The following is a 21,497-nucleotide window of genomic DNA, read 5'->3' as shown; positions in this document are numbered from 1 at the left end:
CTGCATGGTCCCTTCGACTTCGACTTAACGAGGTTCGACTGTATATCAGTAGCGTATTTTTTAAGTATTTGACCATTTGGCTTTCTCGACATAAGTTTCCGAGTCAGTAAAACGCAGAACAAAAACTTCTATTGCACAATTTTTGCATTGCTGTGACACATGAAATTAGACAAATAATATAAGAGTGAAACAATACAACTTTCAAAAGCAATTTAAACTTGTCTAAATGAAAAGTGAATATATCATTCAAATCCTGAATAAATGTTGGTCAATTATTGGAATTTGACTTGAGTTAGTCTGATATCCCCCTTTATGACCAAAGAATCCAGTCTCTGATATGGTATACGATGTCCAAAGGCAAACAAATGCTGGTTATTGACTGCAACCTGAAAATTAAATAATTAAGCCAATAGTAAGTGTAAAATATACTGTTATACAGATGATTATTTGTAACCCAGCGTCAAGTACCATTAATTTGGATGATTTAGAATTGTAATTGTGCCATCCTGAACTATCGGGAGGCGTTTTTTTTTCTTCTGCATATACAACACATTTAAACAACAGTCATTCGTATTTCAAGACTTCATGTATAACCATGGGAGGGGTAGCTAGCCCTTTTTCTTTCTAGCTCACAATCGAACCAACTTCAAGTGCCGTAGAGATCTTGATACCGAACAGTAATACAACAGACATACGACTTCGCTGCCCATTGTAGTACAACATACACACGTATTTTTCCTAGAGAATGTTATCTAACACAGTAAAACACTTGTTTTACAATTTTGCCCTCCCCGCGCTGGCTGACATATATAACTAACATACCTTGAACTGGTTATGTTCGATAAGTATTATCATATCAAAACTAGCGTTTGGCATGAAGGGGAAATAAGGCAGTTGCCGTTCCTCCGATCCCCAACTTCCGTTCTGACAGGAATTTCTGACTACAACATTATTGTCATTTTCTGTCCGGAACCTGACGTCGAAGTGTAGCCCTATGTCTGACCCTTCATAAGCCCCACATTGTAAATTGACGGTAAATCTGAAACCAAGATCGCAATAATCACCATTTGAGAATCAATATGAAATGAATAGATGCGTTTCGTGCTATTAGCTTTTGTTTTGGTCTTGTCTTGCTCTATTTTATTACATCATTTTTATTTTTGTTCTTATTCCATTGTAATAAATAAATTTTTTATATATCATTAATATATACTTTTTTCAAATAATACAAATGTTATGAAGCAATAAGATCTAAACTCCACTCCCAAAAAATGCGGTTTTTACCTTGTTGCTGTTGGATTTGGTACCCCACTGACTGATATCATTTTACCAGGGAACACTCCACCTTGTATAGGTGTCACTAGAGGCACGGGCTGTTAAACAATAGAACAATAAAGTTACATGTATATACATGATAATGCTATTCTAGGTGATTTTTTTTTCAAAATGCAAAGACCAAATTAACAATCATGATGCTGAATCTATTTCAGTTATCAAATGTTTAATAAGCATTTAAATAAAATTGAGGAGATTCTTTTGCATTTTTATCGGTACTCTGGTTTTATGCTTTCATTTAAGTTGTTGTAATCCTGTTCTAATTAAAGGTGCCACTTTATTGTTTTCTTATATATACCGGGCTCATCATAGGAGCTCCTGGGTAACCTCCGGTTGGTGGTGGGGGCTGGTAGGCCCCAGCTGGTGGGAACCCTGCAGGTGAATATCCTCCAGCGGGCTGGGGAATCTGAAAACGATCTGAATTTTTATATGCGAGTCAGCAATGTGTAAACAGGGCTTTAGAACCCTTCAGTATTGTATAACTTCACTACATAAAACGATTCCACACGTTCAGCAGAAATGTCGACTCTAATTAACAAAACCCTTAACGTTATCAAAAGTTGACAAATTTCAATAAAACATATGCATGTAATAGCCAAATTGCAATATAAGATCCACATATTCGAAGTTTAAGCTGTAGCTACATTGTATCATTTCAAATAAACCAACATTGACGTTTATGATATAAGACATAGAAAAGAGTAAATCATCTTAAAGGATAGAAAAGCTCAGCGACCTATTTCCCGTGGGTGCTTACTTCTGACTAAGTTCCTAAAGTGAACTTAGGAGTGTTGATCAGTACAAAAAGGGGTTGCTATAGTATATATGTATGAATGTTAAGCCACAATCAATCAATACAACGCGAGTCGTGCCATATAACAACTTCAAAACACGCTCCTATGACTTGACGCCATCTGGTGTGTATACTTACGGAAGGGACATGATGTTGATGGTGATGTTGATGACGTGGCGTATTATTTGTTGGTCCAAAGTCGACAGTTATAGGACCCAACTTAATCTTGGCATGAGCTCCCTGTTTAATACACGTATCCAAATTGTTTTAAAATACACAAGAATAATTGACGATTGCATTCAATTTAACGCTCACAAAAAAATAAAGAAAACATACATGGGTCAACAGAGGGGAAAGTGAAAGGTGTTAAGATTTCAGAACGAGTGAACAAAAGAGCTTAGTCTTAAGTAGATCGTAGCATTCGAAATATACATTTACTTTATTATTCTGAATCAGGTTCTTTTGATACGGCAAACGCTCAACAACTTCCAAATATTTATACAAGATACTATATGCGTTTACTTATAACAAGAACTTAAGCAAGTTCATACATACACCACCCGGTCCGTCAAATCTGATGGAGCTCACTTGTCCCTGTGGACTTATTACAGCTAAGGTGTTCACTTTGTGTTTAGGTATACGATGTCTGTATTCACAGAAATGATTCCCGTTTACAGCTACCTACAAGAGAGAAACGTAGTGCGATGAGGGTATTTCTATCTCTTATGTATGCATACATAGATTATCTTTTGTTGTGGTGAACATTGATCGTCGTCAATAATAACCTACTTTCCAGGTCACCTGTAGCTAATTTGGGAGTGCCTTGTATAATAGGCGTCATGTTATTTTGCAAGAAATTTACCTTACCTTACCAACTTAACAAAATCTCACTTTTAATGTTTTTTTTCCTTCAGAAACATGCGCTAGCAGCTGTTCGTCGCGGCTCTGAACTAATTGTGCTAGTATAAAACAAGCTAAGCAACCATATATAGTGAATGGAAAGACAACCACGCCGATGACCACCGTAATCGACCAACATATTGAACTTCTCTAGTAATAGGTTTTTGTATCCGGCTGCGAAGGGACGGAGGGACACGATAATTGTTTCCGTCCTCCCGCAAGGTCTTGTGGGTGCATTATACCTAAAACTGCTTGTCAGATTTCTTCCATATTTGGTAAGATTATTGCTGGGTTTTGTATATGCACATCCAATACATTCATTTTGATTCGACAAATGATACAGGATTTGTAATACTTCGACTATTTTCATCATTTCTCAATAATAGACGACCTTTTGGACCCATCTCATTTGAAACCTCTGGTCTTATTTCCTCAATATTTTGTAACATGCATTGTTATGAAATGTAGTTCGATGTTCATACTTTATCACCGTTTTGATGAAATAAATTTTTGGTAGAAATTTTGGATTGTATTGTTCACGAAAATGACAAAAGGCTACACATGTATGTAGAAATCTTGTTACAATTAACTTGGTAGTCTATAAAAACGATCCACTATTAGTTCCTTGAAGGGTGTCTGTAGTTGCCGGAAGATATCGTTAATACCCGTATTTATACAACGTTTCTATGAATATATTTGATGCCCAACTTTATAATATTCAGTTTAAAACATGGCAATATCCTGCAATTTAGGCCGGTTGATAGGGGTCACTATTATTCTTCGCTATACTAGTTAATAATAAATGTTACAGTAATGTGCAGATTGTGATAATTAGAATTTCGCTTAACAATACTAATTAAACATGTATAACACTGTTGTAAAGTAGCACATCTGAGGTTGGGTTCGATATTTTGATTTCTGTTTGCAACCTTTTTGTATACCAGTGCATGATTTTCAACTTACCAAATCACAATACATGTATCTAGTTTTTATTGGTGGCAAAAAGACATGTTAAAGGTCCTCATCTGTAATATTACCTTGAAATGATGATGTTGACATAGAATGATGATTTCAAAAGGGACATTTTTTTGAAATGGCAGCCCGCCTGTTCTTTCTTCCGACTGCCATGATCCATGTTGTAGTGTATTTCTAACTACACAGTTTTCATTAAATCTGATGTTGAAATGTAGTGCTGTATCTGACTGTGGGTTTAGACTTGATCCATGCATCAAGTTGACTGTAAACCTTCAATATATTTACAACGCAGAATAAAATAGGAAGGTAGGATGATGAAGGGTCGGTACAGGAAGAGATAGGGAAGTCATTGTGTGTAGTTTTCCTTGTTTGAGGTAAATCTAAACATTAGTATCTCCACTTCATAGACGTACAACTTAAACGAATAAATGATGTGTCATTACAATTTTAAAAGATCCTTGATTTATTTATAAATTGTTGTAATCCCGAAATTGAGGGAAATAAAATGTTCAAGTGTTCAAAATAAAGGTTAAAACACCAAAAGATTGGTGTAAGTTATTTTTTTTTCTTTGTCAATTTTTTAGTGGATTGAAGATAATACATGAGCTACTTACATATTTTCATGGAAAGGGACCAGACCCTGCACGATTATTTGTTTACCATCTGACATTCCTCCTGGGATGGCACCGACATATGGAAGGGGCTACAGATTAGAATGAAATACGACATATCACACTGATGTGTTAGGCTCACCGTTATAAAATACGACCCAAAAGATGAGAGAGTCCAGTTACAGCAAGGAAATTTACAATTAAGTAGCCTGAAAACAATTCTAATGATATAACAGTTCTTCGCTGGTTTGTGCTGCTCGTTTCATCGAATACCTCTTTTAAGTATAATGATAAATTAATTTGATCGTGCATTATCAGTTTTATTTTGGTTAAAGGGAAGGGGATGGCACATGACTAACTTCGTTTTCCAATAAAATTCACCCATTTCATATCGCAAATGCATAATGCCGAAAAGTTGAATGTTGGTTTTTGATTAACTGCATCGGTCAAAGAAAAATGATTTACATAAAATTCAAATTGAAGAAAAAAAAAATGAAATAACTCTTTCATTTTGGGCAAAATTTGGTTGCTTTCTTAAGGAACTTTAAAATCGTTTTCCGAGGAATCCATTGTCGATTTAAAAGAGTAATCGAAGGAACCAAGGTTATAGCGGTAATCAAAAAGAATGTAATCCAGAGACAAAGACCAGACATGGAAAACAGACATACTCAACAAAGAACATAAAGTAACTAAAATCACACATACAAAGTAACGAAAGCAAATGAGCAACTTGGACTCCACTAAAAACTGGGAGCATGGACCAGGTGCACCGGTAGAGTAAGCGTCCTCTGCTTTTCTAGAAACACCCGCCGAGTTGCTCATAAAGATACGAGTCCGGGGTAGACGAAAGAGGAAAAAAATCTTTGTACTAATTGACATATATATGATAAAAACATTACATTGGAACAAAAAAATCCTATGAATAAAATTTTCAATGTGATATCTATATCATGGGAATAGCCTGGCTTCTACATGGACAGTCTCTTAAGGTGGATTTGTTTCCAATAAGTTTGAATTTTTTCGGTATTAAGTGGATAGATTTGATAACTCAATAATAAAATATTTATTACCAGTATGTATATGTACATGTAATGATCATGTGAAATGTATGATGAGATATGTAATAAAACTGACAGAATAACTTTTAAAATATTTTTTTCTTGAATCTACTTACAGGATTAACAATGGATCCCATATAAGCCATGACTATCACAAGTTCTATTTGCCGAATAGCTACAGGAAGTTAAACTACGAACAGTTTATATTGTATCACTATATACACACCCCTCAAGTTACTAAAGTTCAGGTGACTAGTGTGTCATGTGATGTCGGAATGATAACGGATTTATAAATGTAAAAATACACGAAGTAAATTAATGTTTGAACGATCTGTTGTACACACACCAATCCTGTATCCATAAATTGATATTTACTTAAATGTTTGATACTGTAATAAATCAAAGTGCTGAGGCACTGATTCAAGGAAGACCTCAAAGTAATCAAAAATATTCATGTAACCAAATTGTAAACTAAATAAACTTAGTCCTTTTAAAGAATAACCATTTGTTTTAACGCAGTGTATATTTATACAGTCCGTTTATAAATATGTATTTTTGGATCTTCTCTTGTATTATTGCTTTTGGTACCTGGCTGTACACGTAAGTTGATGTTCTCAAATTTCCTAACACTTAAATCAGCATAGCTTACAAAATACGAATTCCACTGAGAATCACTGACTATCAATATTCGATGAATTTTCAAAGAAAGAATGGATCCACACTGTGAAATTTCGGTTTGGAGATGCATGAAGTAGAAATGAATCCTGCAGACTGGAGAAGTTGAACAAAGACCTAATCTCAAGGGAGAAATGAAGAAAAAAATTTTTCTTGTTTGTGCTCTCTTTGATGTAGATTTTTTTTGTAATGAATTAAAACTAAAATGTGTTCTTGTCATTGTTGTCTAGATTAGGCTATGGGTTTAACTAGTCGAAACTGTGCACATATTTACAATAAATGATTACCTTTCTCTAGGAATTTTTCAGTTCAAACAAAGATAAAAATTGTTGTTGTAAAAATTACTATGCAGTTTAAGATCATAAAACTAAAAACAACTTTGTAGCTCATAGATTTGAGCAATTTTTGATTCAAATTAAGTTGGAAAGTCAATGGTATAGAGATGTGGTGCATACATGGAATATGATGTCTTTAACACAAATTCACTTTTGAGTATAAATCCATCTTTTTTTTTCTCTCCAAAACAAAAAAGTTACTAGTGAACCCGTTCCCCATGCGTACCACTTTTTTATGATGAATCAGTAATGCTGAATGTTTTATACCTGTCTGCCTTCAATAATGTATGTGCATTTCTTTCGCTTTTTTTCTGCATGATTGTTTCACAAATATGTATAAGATTACAATACAAGTAACTCTTATGTTTTGCAAATATGTAAGTGCTAAGAAATAAAGCTTCATGTTTTTATATTTTTATTTAGAGATTTTTATATACACATTTACAGCTTAGCATTTTAGTCAATAATTTATTAAAAAAATGTTTTGTGATATAAGAAATCTAATTTGTAATATTAGAAAAAGAATTTGTAATATTAAAAAATCATTTTTAATATTGGAAAATATTCATTTTTGTCCACTTTGGCTTCCCATACAATTCTGTTTATTTTCTATTTTAAATACTTAATTGTTTGCTACATGTAAGTATATTGTAAGTATATGTGTGTTCACCAGTTTATTTTGTTTATGTACATGTAGTAATTAACATATATATATACAGTGCTTGCATTTTATGTACAGAAGTTAAATTCCTGGGATTAAATTAATTGCACAAAATTTTCCAATAAAAAGGAGGGGTGTCAACCCCATGCACCCTCCCCTGGATCCGCCACTGTAATCTATACTTACTACACAAAAAGTGTACATTGTAGCTCCGAAAATCCGTCATTTGAAGCCCCCGACATCTTCATTAAAAGGGTCAGATCGAAAGAAATAAATTGGCAAATTTCGATTGAGCTTTCCTCCCTGCAAATGTTCGGGTCAATTCGACAAAAAAGTTCAGCTCTCTGCGTCAAAATTTAAATAGTTAATATCATATAATCATTGACATCTTGCAGTTCTACGCATATTAAATAGCCTTAATATCGTTATACGCCCATGTGGTACGTAAAGAAAACATCACATATTTGACATGGAGTATGGTTGGCGGCGGAGCGATATCTTAATGCAAACTTTGTAAGGAGAATAACTCGCGGAGTGTCATTTTGATAGTTGTATGTTGAAATGTCTACCCTGGTTACGTAATTTGGTTGCCGACGATCTCTAAGTCAAGTTCAGTCTATAAATAGACTTCCTTGACAAAAATCAACGAAGAAAGTTAAAACCTTGTATATAGTGCTGCGGACGGCTAAGGATTTTTCGAGCTTTAATGGGCCTAGATGGTGTACGGCTATATATGTATATGGCTATACCATATGTCAATGGAAAGATAAATCAATGTAGTTTTAGATTTTTTAATATTAGAAATTCAATTTGTAATATTAAAAATTCATTTTCTAATATTACAAATTCCTAATTTAGTAATATTATAAAATATCATACATTTTGTAATATTAGAAAATGAATTTGTAATATTAGAAAATCAGTCACATTTTTTAATATTACAAAATGGTTTTCAAATATTAAAAAAATCGTCATTGAATACGACGAATCCATTTTCTAATATTAGAAAATCAATTTCTAATATTAAAAAATGATTTTTTAATATTAAAAAAGTGTTTTGTGATATATGAAATCCAACTTATAATATTAGAAATGAATTTGTAATATTAAAAAATCATTTTTTAATATTAGAAAATGCTCATTTTTGGCCACTTTGGCTTGCCATAGATAATAAGACACCGTAGAATATTACAATGTATATCTAAGTATTCTTTACTGAATAACGGATAAAATAAACACAAAGTTCTCGATTCGATCTGCAACATAGGCTTTGCAAAATGAGTTTGAAGTTGCAAATTTTCACATATTTAAACTATTAATTGTACTAAAATTGTATAACACAGAATCGTTTCCGGGCAATTTGTCTAGTTTCCGGACTGTTTTATGAACACATATGTTAAGTATCGAGTCTACCTTACGTTTTCGTGAAAAGACTTAAGGTTTTGAGATTATTTTTGTACATACAAATATCATACATATTTTTTGTTGCATTTGTCTTTGTATGCATGGACTTCAAATAAAACCGTCATGATTTTTAAAACCATGAATCAGGGATTCTCAAACAAAAAATGCGACTCGGGGGTTCATGATAAGACTGGATTTCGTAATAAATTTGACAATACATAAACTGTGAACTTTTCACTTTGCATGGAAGTATGTGCAAACATGTACATGCATGTTGTCACAACATTTATGTCTTATGATGTTTAACTGTGCGCCAGGCTGATACTTGAAATGCAATATTCTCTGCAATGGCGGATCCACACTATAAAAAGGAGGGTACCAGCCAGGATTCCTCGGAAAAGAGTGTGTGTTCTAGGATATTATTTACCATTTTTGTCAATTTTATACATGAAAATGACAAATTTTCCAATAAAAAGGGGGAAGCCAATCCCATGCACCCCCTCTGGATCCGCCGCTGCTCTGCATGGATTATACTATTTACTAATTGATAAAAACAAACCAGATTCCTTGTAAAAATTCTAATGCAAAAATAAGAAAGAAGTTCAAATGAAATAAAAACTTCTAAGACTTTTTTACCTCTCAAAAAGACTCCAGTTTTAGTAGCCGTATGAATAGGACACAATGGTATCATACTTGTTATAGAATATTAGCTCAAAGGAAACGTCATTGTCCAGGCCAGGGGCGGATCGAGAATATTAAAAAAAGAGAGCTAGAGGCTCTGATCAAGACGTTTAAAAACAGGGGATACAATCTATCGTTTGCTATATTTATTGTCTATAAGTTGTTTTAAACTTTCCTTCTTTTTTTTTTAACGTAAACATACATGTACAGAACAGTTGTAGTAAGTGGTTTGTGCATTGAATTGTGCGTTACCTCTGTTGTCATATTTTGACAAGGTAGACATTTAAAATGTCATAGTTTTAATTTTTAATCATGTCTGTCTGCTTCACGCAAAGAATGAATAAGTGAGCCACTTTATGGTTCACTCTAATTCTGAATTGTTATATTCTAAATACCAATAAGAATTAAACTGAATATGGGAACTGTAAAATCATCTTCTCTACCGTAGGGTTACGGTCTTGCACCCTCCCTTCCCGCAATGGGAGGGGCAGGACCGTAACCCTTGCTTAACGAAGATGCTGTAAAATATAGGAATCGGAAATAAGCCACTTATAATTGGAAACTTTTTTTATTGGTCTATATGAAAGTAAAGACCGATTTTATTTGAAATAATCCATATACAAAATATCTTTGTAACGTTCTCTTTTTCATCGTCACATACTAGATGACTTGTAAGCAATGCCAGAGTTTCCCTCCGTTTAAACCGGAATGACATCATTTATATAAGGACAGATCGACGGGCGCTTAAGGAAAACATGAAAAGCGTTAAAATTAATATCCTAGCAATAAACATGGTCCAAAACAACAGTTTTTTTTATCAAACCTGGCTTGCTAGTTAATTCTTTAGATTTATGTATGTTATTCTTATGACTATTTTTGTATTTTTAGTGCTTTGTCTTGACTATAGGGATATCCTATTCTTCATTCCAATTTCCTGAAAGCGAACATTGTTGAGAGCTCGATTATTGAATAACGGAAAAAATATGTCAAACCTTTATCTATCTGCTTAAAAAAAGCACTTAAAATCATGATCATGTAAAAAAATATATTTTGGATGATATTCATGCTTTTCTGTTGTACCAATACTTCGGAAACAGAACAGGTTGGCCGGAAATTGATTTTGTATTTTACAATTTTAGTATAATTAGTAGTTAAAATATGTGAAAATTTGCAACCTCAAAACAACTCATTTTGTAAAGCCCATGTTGCAGATCGAATCGAGAATGTTGTGTTTATTTTATTTGTTATTCAGTAAAGAATATTTAGATATACATTGTAATATTCTACGGTGTCTTATTATCTCTTAATCATTGAAAATGTATGGCAAGCCAAAGTGGTCAACAATGCCTATTAATATTTATAAATAATTATAAATATTTATAATTCAGTTATAAATATTTATAAATCATTTATTAATACTTATAATTGAATTATGAATATTTATAATTGAATTATGAACATTTATAAGTGAATTATACATATTAATAAATCAATTATAAATATTTATAATTCTATCCAAAGTGGACAAAAATGCCTATTTATAAATATTTATAAATAATTATAAATATTAATAATTGTCTTGGATTTATAAATATTTATAATTTAATGATAACTATTTATAAATATAAGACAATTATTAATATTTATAATTGAATTATAAATATTTACAAATAACATCATCATTTTAAATATTTATAAATGAATTATAAATATTTATAAATATTTATAAATAGGCATTTTTGTCCACTTTGGCTTGCCATAAAAATGCACTAAAATGCAACCATTTTTAGGGGCAACTTTGTTCTGTGATTTAATAGTCAACTTTTGTCGGAAAAAGTTCTTTTTTTACATTTTTGAAATTATATGCATGAGATCTTGACATGTTATTTGTTTCCCAGTACCTACAATGAACTATTCCACTTAAATTACCGATCAAAGTGTATTGGGGTCAATTGATCTTTGACCCCTCCTCTAATTAATGCAAAGTACCAGAAAACTTTACCGTTTTCACTTTGATAGGTACGATATTCAAAAACTACATTGACTTATCTTTCCATTGACATATGATACAGCCGTGTGTCCTCTAGGCCCATTAAACTCGAAAACTAAAGCACTTTTTGATACCTGTCCACACCACTAATACATCTTTTCCATTCGACAGATCGATTTATTATGGACAGATATTTGTTCAAATTGTCCCGTAAGTTGCCAATAAGCCAACACTAAGCAGGTGAATGTAGTCTTTCAAAATACCGTGATTTAAGATACCTTCCCTAAATTACCCGGGTTAACGCGATATCGTTAACACGGTACATATTGCTAACATGGTTGAACAAAAACAGAAACCCAAACATGTTGTCAGAAAATGGTAAGTTTCTGCTATTTATTCATCACTTTTCGGGATTATTAATATGCTTTTGAACTCGCATAGGAATGTTTATTTGACCGTACATGTAGCAACGTGATCGATTCAGTAACTTTCGAAAAACGACGTGTCAAACTAGGTACACCCCAAAAAGACGCATTTTTTTCGTATATTTCCATGGAGTGTGGAAATTGGAGAGAAAGGTTATGACAAATCAACACCTTTAATATCTTTAACAACCATTTTACAACATTCCCTTAAAATGTCAGCGTCCAGATTTCACGGATAAGGACAGTAATGGTACTCTTTTGAAACGTGGTGTTATGAAAACATGTAGTTTTTAACACCGTTATGAAAAAGCCGATGTTATCGCACACAACGGTTTTTGTTATTGTTAACATTGACATTTAACAACATGATATGGCTGAATTAAAAGCGAAGTATGACTGTTATGCGAAAACCAATGACATTTTTCTTACACAAAATGTTATGATACTTGTTCCTTAGTCACATGATAATACCGCAGCAAAAATCTATTAGACTTTTTTGGTCAAAAACAACTGTTTATATGAGGTTTTCATAAAGCATGTTGCTATTGACTTTTCAGGTCATAGGTAAAGATTGCAACAAAATATTTAGTACTTTTGTCTGTTTAATACCCTCAGAGATATTTTCTCGCTTCAAAAGATGAAAATAAAATTGGGGTATTGTAGGAACCAATGATGTCTTGAAAAATTTTACTCGGTACTTAAGTCATGGATCAAAAGTCATGGTCATAAAAAAATCTATGACTAAAAGCTTTATTTAGCCTCAACATACCCCAAGGCATTATTAGGGGGTATACAGTTCCCATCCCCTTAACTCCCGGTTCCCCCCTCAACTCCCGGTTCCCGCCCTCTTAACTAAACATAAATTGTGTTATAAAAACGACAACTGTTTTCAAATCAATAAGTTTTGATGTTATTAATGTAAATTAAAAAAACCCTCATACTAAAATGTCGATCACAAAGACCTATATAGTTTATTATTCGAAAGTTCTTAATGTTTGAAAAGGCTTGTTTCTCCCCTTGTCCTCTCTTCTTTTATAGGCATCACTTGACCATCAAAATAAAAAGACTCATATAAAATGAAAACCATGTCTTTATGTCTATCTGATTTTATAATATGAACAGTCACTGTAAACATAAACGATAAAAATATGGTTTACACATCCATACAGCCTTTGACGCTTGTTTCCCTTTATTCCAATTGTATTTAGGTATAACATTTTATATGTTAAACGACATGACCGGTAACAGTCTACAGATTTGTCCAGAAATAATATTGTCATAACGTGTGTTAACGATAACATTTTTGTAGTGACAACCGGATTGCGCGATAACATCTACCGTGTTAAAAACTACATGTTTTCATAACACCACGTTTCAAAAGAGTACCATTACTGTCCTTATCCGTGAAATCTAGACGCTGGCATTTTAAGGGGATGTTGTAAAATGGTTGTTAAAGATATTAAAGGTGTTGATTTGTCATAACCTTTCTCTCCCCTTCCACATTCCATGGAAATATACGAAAAAAATACGTCTTTTTGGGGGTGTACCTAGTTTGACACGTCGATTTTCGCAAGTTACTGAATCGATCCCGTTGCTACATGTACGGTCAAATAAGCATTCCTATGCGAGTGCAAAAGCGTATTAATTATTCCGAAAAGTGATGAATAAATAGCAGAAACTTACCATTTTCTGACAACATGTTCGGGTTTGTTTTGTTTTTGTTCAACCGTGTTAGCGATATGTACCGTGTTAATGTTATCGCGTTAATCAAGGGTGTAAATGATGTTCTTCCTAAAATCGCAAAATGTAGGGCCTTAGTGTGGCTGACGAGGATGAATTGTTTTGAACAATTTTTTTTTCAATCGATACCACAGCTTTAGGAAGGGAAAAATACCCGGGGCTGAATTGTAAATTTCATTTTTACGCTATCAGTCGATATTCATTTCTCTATTTCCAAGACGATTCATAAAAAAATTAAAAAAAAGAGTGTTTAAAAATCACTGTAATCAAATTATTTTTTAGATATATCAATTCCTTCACTCTTATTAGGCTGACTTTATAGCTAATCTGATCCAAAAGAAGGAACATTGTTTAGCTAGATCCTTTAATCTCAGTTTCCGCTAAATAGATGACGTATTATCGTTAAATAATCCTAGTTTCTGTGATTTGATACATCGCACCTACCCTAAAGAACTTGAGATAAAATATACTACTGACTGTTTTCATGGTGCAGATGGATACACCGTATCCATCCACGAGTTCATGATGACGACCATAAAACTTTTGTATTAATGACTTCGGTCTTGTAGCAACATAACCCTGTTCCAGAAGCATTGTTGTAAGAAGTATAGTGCGATACATAATGTCTGCGCAGTTACGCCAGCTCTGGCATAACGTATCAGTTGTGATATAAAAACTCCATACACAGGTGCTGAAGGGATGTTGCCACAGATGATAGGAAAATTGACAATACGGAATGAAAAGTCATCGCGTTTGTCGTACAGTTTGGTCATTAGTTTTCCGTTACCATCGATTTCTAAGTGTAGGTCAAGATATGACGCTGCCTTCACAGTGTCTGTAACATTATTTATTTCAACTTCGTTAGGGATACACGCGATGTATCAAATCCCCGAAACAAGGATTGTTTAACGACAATACGTAATTTATATAGCGGAAAGTGAGATCAAGGGATCTAGTTAAACGATGTTGGATCAGATCATCTATATAGTCAAGCTCATTATAGTGAAGTAATAGGTCAGCAAGTAGAGGAGCACAATTTGTTCCCATTGGAATGCCGACCGTTTGTTGAAAAACGCGTCCGCCACACTGGACAAATATATTGTCGATCAAAAATTCCAGCATTTTGAAAACATCTTCGGTATATTTGGAAGATGATTTGGAATTATTTTTTTTACGAAGTATGAGGAATCTTTACCAAGAACTATATATTTGTATCTAGGTGTACCGTCTTTTTTGCCCCGTGCAGGTCCGGGAGTTAAAAGAATAGGCCTGCAGCAGCGCTAAGCTTGTCGTAAAAGGCGACTAAATAGTGCTCAGAACCCTAGCCGGGGACTAGGGCGCTCTGCCCACAGAGCAACTGGGATGTGTACCCCAGGTGGTGGAATGGGGTACCCCTGGCGTGTTACATGCTGGGGTTGTCAGGCTATAATACGGAAAACCTGACCGCCAATCATAGTGGTGCACCGTGTTGGGAAAAATGCCACGTTCCTCGCACGTTAAAGAACCCTACTGTGATATTCTCCCGGAGTAGGAACCATAGTGCTCCGTCACAGGAGGCTAAATTGCCGACCCTACCCACCTCTCCCCATTTCCAGTGGCAATCAAAATTTGTCGACACTATTGTCCTTGTGTCCCATCCCTTTTTCATCGTTTCATGTTCATTTTATCATCAATTTCATGTTCATCGTCTGAATATAGCTGAAATATTGCTGCTCGGACGTTAAATCCCAACAAACAAACAAACAAAACAAACCGTCTTTTTTTTTGAGTAACAACGATGTAGAATGTTTTTGAGTCGGGATTTTAACTAATTTTAACTGAACTCGAAGATCGTACCACAGCTGGCCGTAACTACGCAGACTTTATGTATCGCGCTAGACTTCTTACAATAAGGCTTCTGGAACAGGGTTATGTTGCTACAAGACTGAAGTCATCACTACAAAAGTTTTCCTTTGAAAAGGATGACATAGTTTTCCTTCCATCTTTCGTCTACCCTGTACTTGACTTTTTATGTGCAACTCTGCGGGTGTTTCTAGAAAAGCGAAGGACGCTTTCCCTACCGGTGCACCTGGTCCATGCACCCAGTTTTAGAGGGTCAAAACGGTATTATCTACTTTATTCCATTCATTTTTTTTTTCGGCATTGTATAATCAAAACAGTAATTTTGAAGGAATATAGTTACCAGTAGCCAGTAAATACTTAAAATTTTGAATGCCGACATTTGCAATGTTGATTTCGGGTGTCAATTTCACAGAATGAGAGTATACGAGAAAAAAAAACTTTCAGATTAGGGATTATAAGAGATTGGAATTATAAGGATTAAACATTGTTTTTCCAGAATTTATGAATGTGTAAAATCGGACCTTTCACTGACATAAAAGTCCTTCGACCCTTTATTTGTTTTGTGGGTGAATGGTCGATTTTACACATGGATAAATTCTGGAAAAACAGCGTTTAATTCTATAATAAATATGATTGATACGTTAGTACAACAATTTGTTTTATTATATTTATTTCGTTCCTTCATGGTCAAAGTGCTGAAGGTTACTTCACAGTAAGAGATCTGAAAGTACAAAGGAAACATATATTTCAGTGAAGTTGACTAGCTCATTGGGGCGACGTTATGTTTACTTAAGTATGTGTTTACAGACGTACGAAGTGCGGCATGGTGACAGACTAATCGGAATCTTTTAAACATCCCGAGATCAATAACTGATTCGTCATGATCGTAAAACGCATCACTTGAGGAAAAGGAATGAAATCCTATTATATTTGCATAAAAGTGACCTTCTTAGTGAAATTTTACTGAAATTAAGGTAAATTTTGTTTGAGTACTCTTAATGGGGCACCTTTACTATTAATTTTAAATACTAATTAACGCGTGGTTTTCTTTCATGCACTCGAGTTTCAATCAAGATCGGCTCTCTTGTTTAAAAATTCAACTGCCATACTAAGTAAATCGGATAGTGATGACTATCTTTTCGGAAGGTGCATCTTATTTACATACTGTAGAATATATAAGTTTCGGGGTCAGATACAAAGGTTGCATTTATCATAAAACACACGTATACCCTCCTCTCCGTCCTGGAAAAAAATCACTAAAAGTCCCGGCAGGGGAGAATCGAACGTATGTCGCTGTGTGGAGCTTTGATACATGTAGAGCCACGGTAAAATATATAATAATTATATCCAATTCATCCATGTATAGCTATGGAACGTTTTCCGCAGACGTCTTCGATTAAATTGGCTTATAAAATGTCTCGATCATCATCAACAAAGAGTTCTCTCGTCCCACGCAATAAACAAGTAGTGAGCGTCCTAAGTTTATACTCACGGTCTTTCGCAAACAAAGTTAATATGGTATGCACATGGTGCATCATCCCACATAAAGTTACGTTTTCTTGACAATGCAATGCAATCTTCACCGCCGATATTCATATGTTGGCTGTCAGGCTGACCAGGCGCCCACCGCAAATAATCAATAGGTTGACCGGACTTAGCCCAAATCCATTCACCATCCACCAGTAGGTCTGTACCACTTATCCAAACCCCATCTGTCTGATTTGCTGAAATGTAAATGTAAATATTTCTGGAACGGTTGATGATAACATGAATTTCGTCTGGTGAGTATTTTAACGATAATGGATGTGATGAAAATGTTAAAGCGACAACAACCCAACCGGGGTGAAAAATGTCAGCTCAAGGCCACCCATGGGTTTTCGATATTTTAAAGCTTTCTAATATTTATCTCTTTTTACTTGATAAGATACTATCAGTGCGTTAAAACACAGGAGATATTGAAATGCATTATTTTTTTAACGAAATGAATTGCAGTTGGTGTATTAACTTACCATTCCTCCACGTAGAATTGAGGTATTTCTCAAGAAAAAGTTGCTCACTTTCTGAATCTACAACTGCCAATTCCCCGTGGTATATTTCACAGAATTTCTGTAAAAGATATTCATCGGATCGATGTGGTTCTTTAAAAACTAATAATCATTTAAAATGTCTCTTGCAGTATTTCGAGGTAGCATCGTTTTCGAAGACGACTTTAAGTATAGAAACTAAAAGTCCGTCCGTCCGCCTGTCCTTCCCCAAATATTTCCAGATGATACATTTAGAAGATATCAAATGATCTTTTTTCAAACGTTTACAGTTAGTGAGTATCATCAAGTTCTAATTTCAGTTTTATGGGGATGGCTCATGAAGATTGTATTGCTTGTTTTACATTTAGAAAGAACAAAGCTAGTTGATTTAAACTTACTTCAGCAGTTTAAGTCTTTTAAAATAAAAATTCTCTGTTTAAAAATTGTCAAAGATAAAAAAAAATACTGCTTTTTCCAATTGAAAAGAAAATACAATCACGTCCAATATAGAATCATTTTTTTTTTCGGAAACAGGTTACCGGCACATACAAGAAAGTACCGGTAGTGCAAATTTTGTTGCCGAGTTATACAAATTTTGTATCTTCCGAAAGTTTATTTATCCGACAGAAGCCTGGATACTTCGTTGTCTTAGTTTACCATAGGGTAAAAAAATTCACAAAAATATAGGCCCCTTGAAATGGCCATATTTAAAGAAAAACGGGTAAGCAGTACTTAATGCCTTGGTGATAATTTGATAGCACTTTAGATCTAGATTTCGGTAATATGGTTTCTAGTATTATGTTTAAACTCGAGACCAAACGGAAAAGTATCATTGAAATTATGAATCATTGAATTGGCGGTTTCTAGTCTAGATTTGATGTATGATGAGTTTTAAGACTTTTCTATCATGATTGGTGTTAGTGGTGTATATAAAAGCTGTTGTTTTTTGTTAAGAAATTCCTAGTCGAAACCACGGTTATAATCAATTTTCATTCAAGTTGTGACCAGGCGAAGCACATTAGCGCGTCTTTTAACTTTTAAATGTCTGCGCGACAGGCACTTGGGGTTTTGACCACTCCCTTTTTTCCAGAAAATTAGTATTTCCGTAAATTCGTTAATTTGCTTAAAATTCGTATTTTCGTCAGTTTCGATGCTACTACCAGAGTCGATTTTTTATTAGATGGTGGTATTACGCATTTCCTTGTTATATTTACGATGAATAGACCCAAAAAAAAACTGACAGAAATACGAATTTTAATCTCATTAACGAATTTGAAATAATGACGGAAATATTGGTTCTAGGGGGGGGAAGAAATGAGTCCAGACAAAACAGTGCCTCTGACTTTCATGTCAGAAAACGTTTGCGTGCCTGTTTATAGCAGTGAGTCTTTTTCATTAACCTGGTGTCACTATTACATCTGTTGTTCCCTGTTTACCACGGGGAGGCGAAAGTATATTTTTTATTAGGACCAAACCTTGTTTGTGGATTTACTATGGAAACTTATACATCTATGCGAGCGATGAGTAATAAGGCCGTGTTTTAGTTTTAGAACACTTTTAAGCAGAAATTTTGTATTTGTTAGGTGATACGGTACCATTGCTTGTATCCATGAAACTTGAAGAACGGAGAATAGATAACAGCTGCCGCCATTTTCAGTAAATCCGTCCGGACAGGTAGTAGATACTATGAAATAAAATGAAAATTTAGCATCATGCGTGCATTGTCATAGATCGTTTTTCCGCTTACATTCACAGGTACGTTGGGTCGGAATTTTATTTTTAAGAAAGATAAATCATGAAACCATGTGTTATACAGAAAATACTGCATTTATACTATCTAACATAGGGAGTCGACTGGTATATACGTCACCGTGGTTAAAATAACACTGTTAAATAAAGTTTTGACGAATGATCAAAGGTTAATTTGGATTGGAATCGATAATAAAATTCGGATGCTGTTTTAATTTTGACCTAGTTATTCTTGCATAACCAACTCAGTTCGGAGAGCTTACGCTTGTTCATAAACCACTTGGCGGTTCGTGGAGCATGAACCGTCACAAAGTTGGTTTAGTTATATCGCACGACTTGGTAAACAGTTGTAAACCCTAGTTATATCGCATGACTTGGTAAACAGTTGTAAACAACTCTAGTTATATCGCGTGACTTGGTAAACAGTTGTAAACAACCCTAGTTATATCACGTGACTTGGTAAACAGTTGTAAACAACCCCTCTTTTAAAATGTTTGATTCATGTTTACCAACAGTTTGTACGGTGGCAGAATGTGGCCATGAAAAAAATATTATGTTGTTCCCTCAAGAGAGTATGTAGTTCACACAAGATACTATTTCGTTCCCACAAGATACATATATCGTTCCCTCAAGATAATATGTGGTTCCCACAAGATAAGATGTCGTTCCCACAAGATAACTATATCGTACCCACAAGATAATATATGTCGTTCCCACAAGATATTATGTCGTTCCCACAACATAATAAATATTATGTTGTTCCCTCAAGAAAGTATGTAGTTCCCACAAGATAAGTTTCTCGTTCCCTCGAGAAAATATGTCGTTCCCTCAAGATAATTTGTCGTTCCCACAAGATATTATGTCGTTCCCACAAGATAACTAATATTATGTTGTTCCCTCGAGAAAGTATGTAGTTCCCACAAGATAGGTTTCTCGTCCCTTCAAGAAAATATGTCGTTTCCTAAAGATACTATTTAGTTTCCATGAGATACATAAATTGTTCCCTCTAGATACTATGTCGTTCTCTCAAGATAATATGTCGTTCCTACGAAACAATATGTTGTTCCCACAAGATATTATGTCGTATTATCTTGTAAGAACGATATGTTGTCTTGAGGGAACGTTATATGTATCTTGTTAGAACGACAAAGTATCTTGAGGGAACAATATATGTATCTTGTGGGAATGAAACAGTATTTTTTTTTACTATTTTTTCATGACTGCATTCTGCCACCGTAAGTTTGTCAATATCTGAGGATCAATTCAAACTTTTTATGTCTTTTCAATGTCTGGTATCCGTTAATTCGTCAGATTATTCAATCGGTCAGTTAACTCCATCCGCACAACAACCTTTAACTCCTTTTGTAGATGATTTACTCATCCGTTTGATATCGTTTTGCATTAGTTTGTTAAATTGGTAACTTCTGCCTGAAATCTCTTTTTTTTTCAAATCCTGTCGTCAGTTTACATTTGTTCATAAATTTCTGTTGTCAATTTACCTCCTTCATTAATGTTTAGTGTCAGTTTATTCCAGTTGTCAATCATTTTGTCAATTTACTTATAATTAGTATTGTCTAAATCTGGTGTCAGTTTAATTCATTCGTCCCTATCCGGTGCTGAGGTACTCCATTTTTCCTTTACTAATACTGTATTTGTTAACCCCATTCGTTCCTGTTTAATTGTCTCAATAAGTCAATACGTAGTGTCAGTTTACTTCTTTCGTAAGTGACAAGTGTCAGTAGTGTCAGTTTACTTCATTCGTAAGTGACAAGTGTCAGTAGTGTCAGTTTACTTCTTTCGTTTGTGACAAGTGTCAGTAGTGGCAGTTTACGTCATTCGTAAGTGACAAGTGTCAGTAGTGTCAGTTTACTTCTTTCGTTTGTGACAAGTGTCAGTAGTGGTAGTTTACGTCATTCGTAAGTGACTAGTGTCAGTAGTGTTAGTTTACTTCATTTGTACGTGACTAGTGTCAGTTTATTTATAAATCAATAGCAAAGAGTACTTACTAGTCAGCAAAGTATACCCAAGCACTATCGTCAAATATAACCAAATTTGAAGATTCATTGTTACATGATTAATCTTGTCTGATCCTTATCAGTGTTACTCTTGACCTACTCAGTGAATATGGTTATAGTTATGGTTAGAGAATCACTTGCATGAAAACGCTTTTGTTGCTTCAGTATTACCGCTAATATTTTAATTTGATCTATGTACATCAGTAGACATTAAATTCATTATTTCAAGTACCAGTAAAGCTATACTTAAAATATTGTACATTCTCAATTTTTCGTGGAACGGG

General features: G+C 34.2%; 2 protein-coding genes across 3 annotated transcripts; both read right to left on the bottom strand.

Annotated features, from left to right (window-relative positions):
- Nucleotides 1-126: 126 nt before the first annotated feature.
- On the bottom strand, nt 127-5,849 carry LOC148624226 (galectin-4-like). 2 transcript variants are annotated; one of them, XM_088566806.1, is made up of 9 exons: nt 5,789-5,849; nt 4,618-4,706; nt 4,066-4,273; nt 2,684-2,809; nt 2,267-2,368; nt 1,634-1,741; nt 1,285-1,373; nt 823-1,039; nt 127-386 (listed from the first exon to the last, which is right to left on the bottom strand). In XM_088566806.1, exons 1-9 carry the CDS (start codon nt 5,816-5,818, stop codon nt 273-275), a joined length of 1,083 nt encoding a protein of 360 aa, XP_088422932.1. In that variant the 5' UTR covers nt 5,819-5,849; the 3' UTR covers nt 127-272. The 2 variants fall into 2 exon arrangements, with proteins under 2 accessions (XP_088422932.1, XP_088422933.1); XM_088566807.1 differs by lacking the exon at nt 2,267-2,368.
- Nucleotides 5,850-16,070: 10,221 nt separating this feature from the next.
- On the bottom strand, nt 16,071-21,361 carry LOC148624225 (perlucin-like). The gene is made up of 5 exons (XM_088566796.1): nt 21,205-21,361; nt 19,045-19,133; nt 17,435-17,531; nt 16,918-17,149; nt 16,071-16,146 (listed from the first exon to the last, which is right to left on the bottom strand). Exons 1-5 carry the CDS (start codon nt 21,260-21,262, stop codon nt 16,128-16,130), a joined length of 495 nt encoding a protein of 164 aa, XP_088422922.1. The 5' UTR covers nt 21,263-21,361; the 3' UTR covers nt 16,071-16,127.
- Nucleotides 21,362-21,497: the final 136 nt, after the last annotated feature.

Source organism: Perna viridis, chromosome 2, assembly GCF_037379345.1.
Source record: "Perna viridis isolate PV_CMFRI_1.1 ecotype Kerala chromosome 2, ASM3737934v1, whole genome shotgun sequence".
In the NCBI taxonomy this organism is placed as follows: Eukaryota; Metazoa; Mollusca; class Bivalvia; order Mytilida; family Mytilidae; genus Perna; species Perna viridis.
This window is presented reverse-complemented; position numbering and strand designations above follow the sequence as displayed.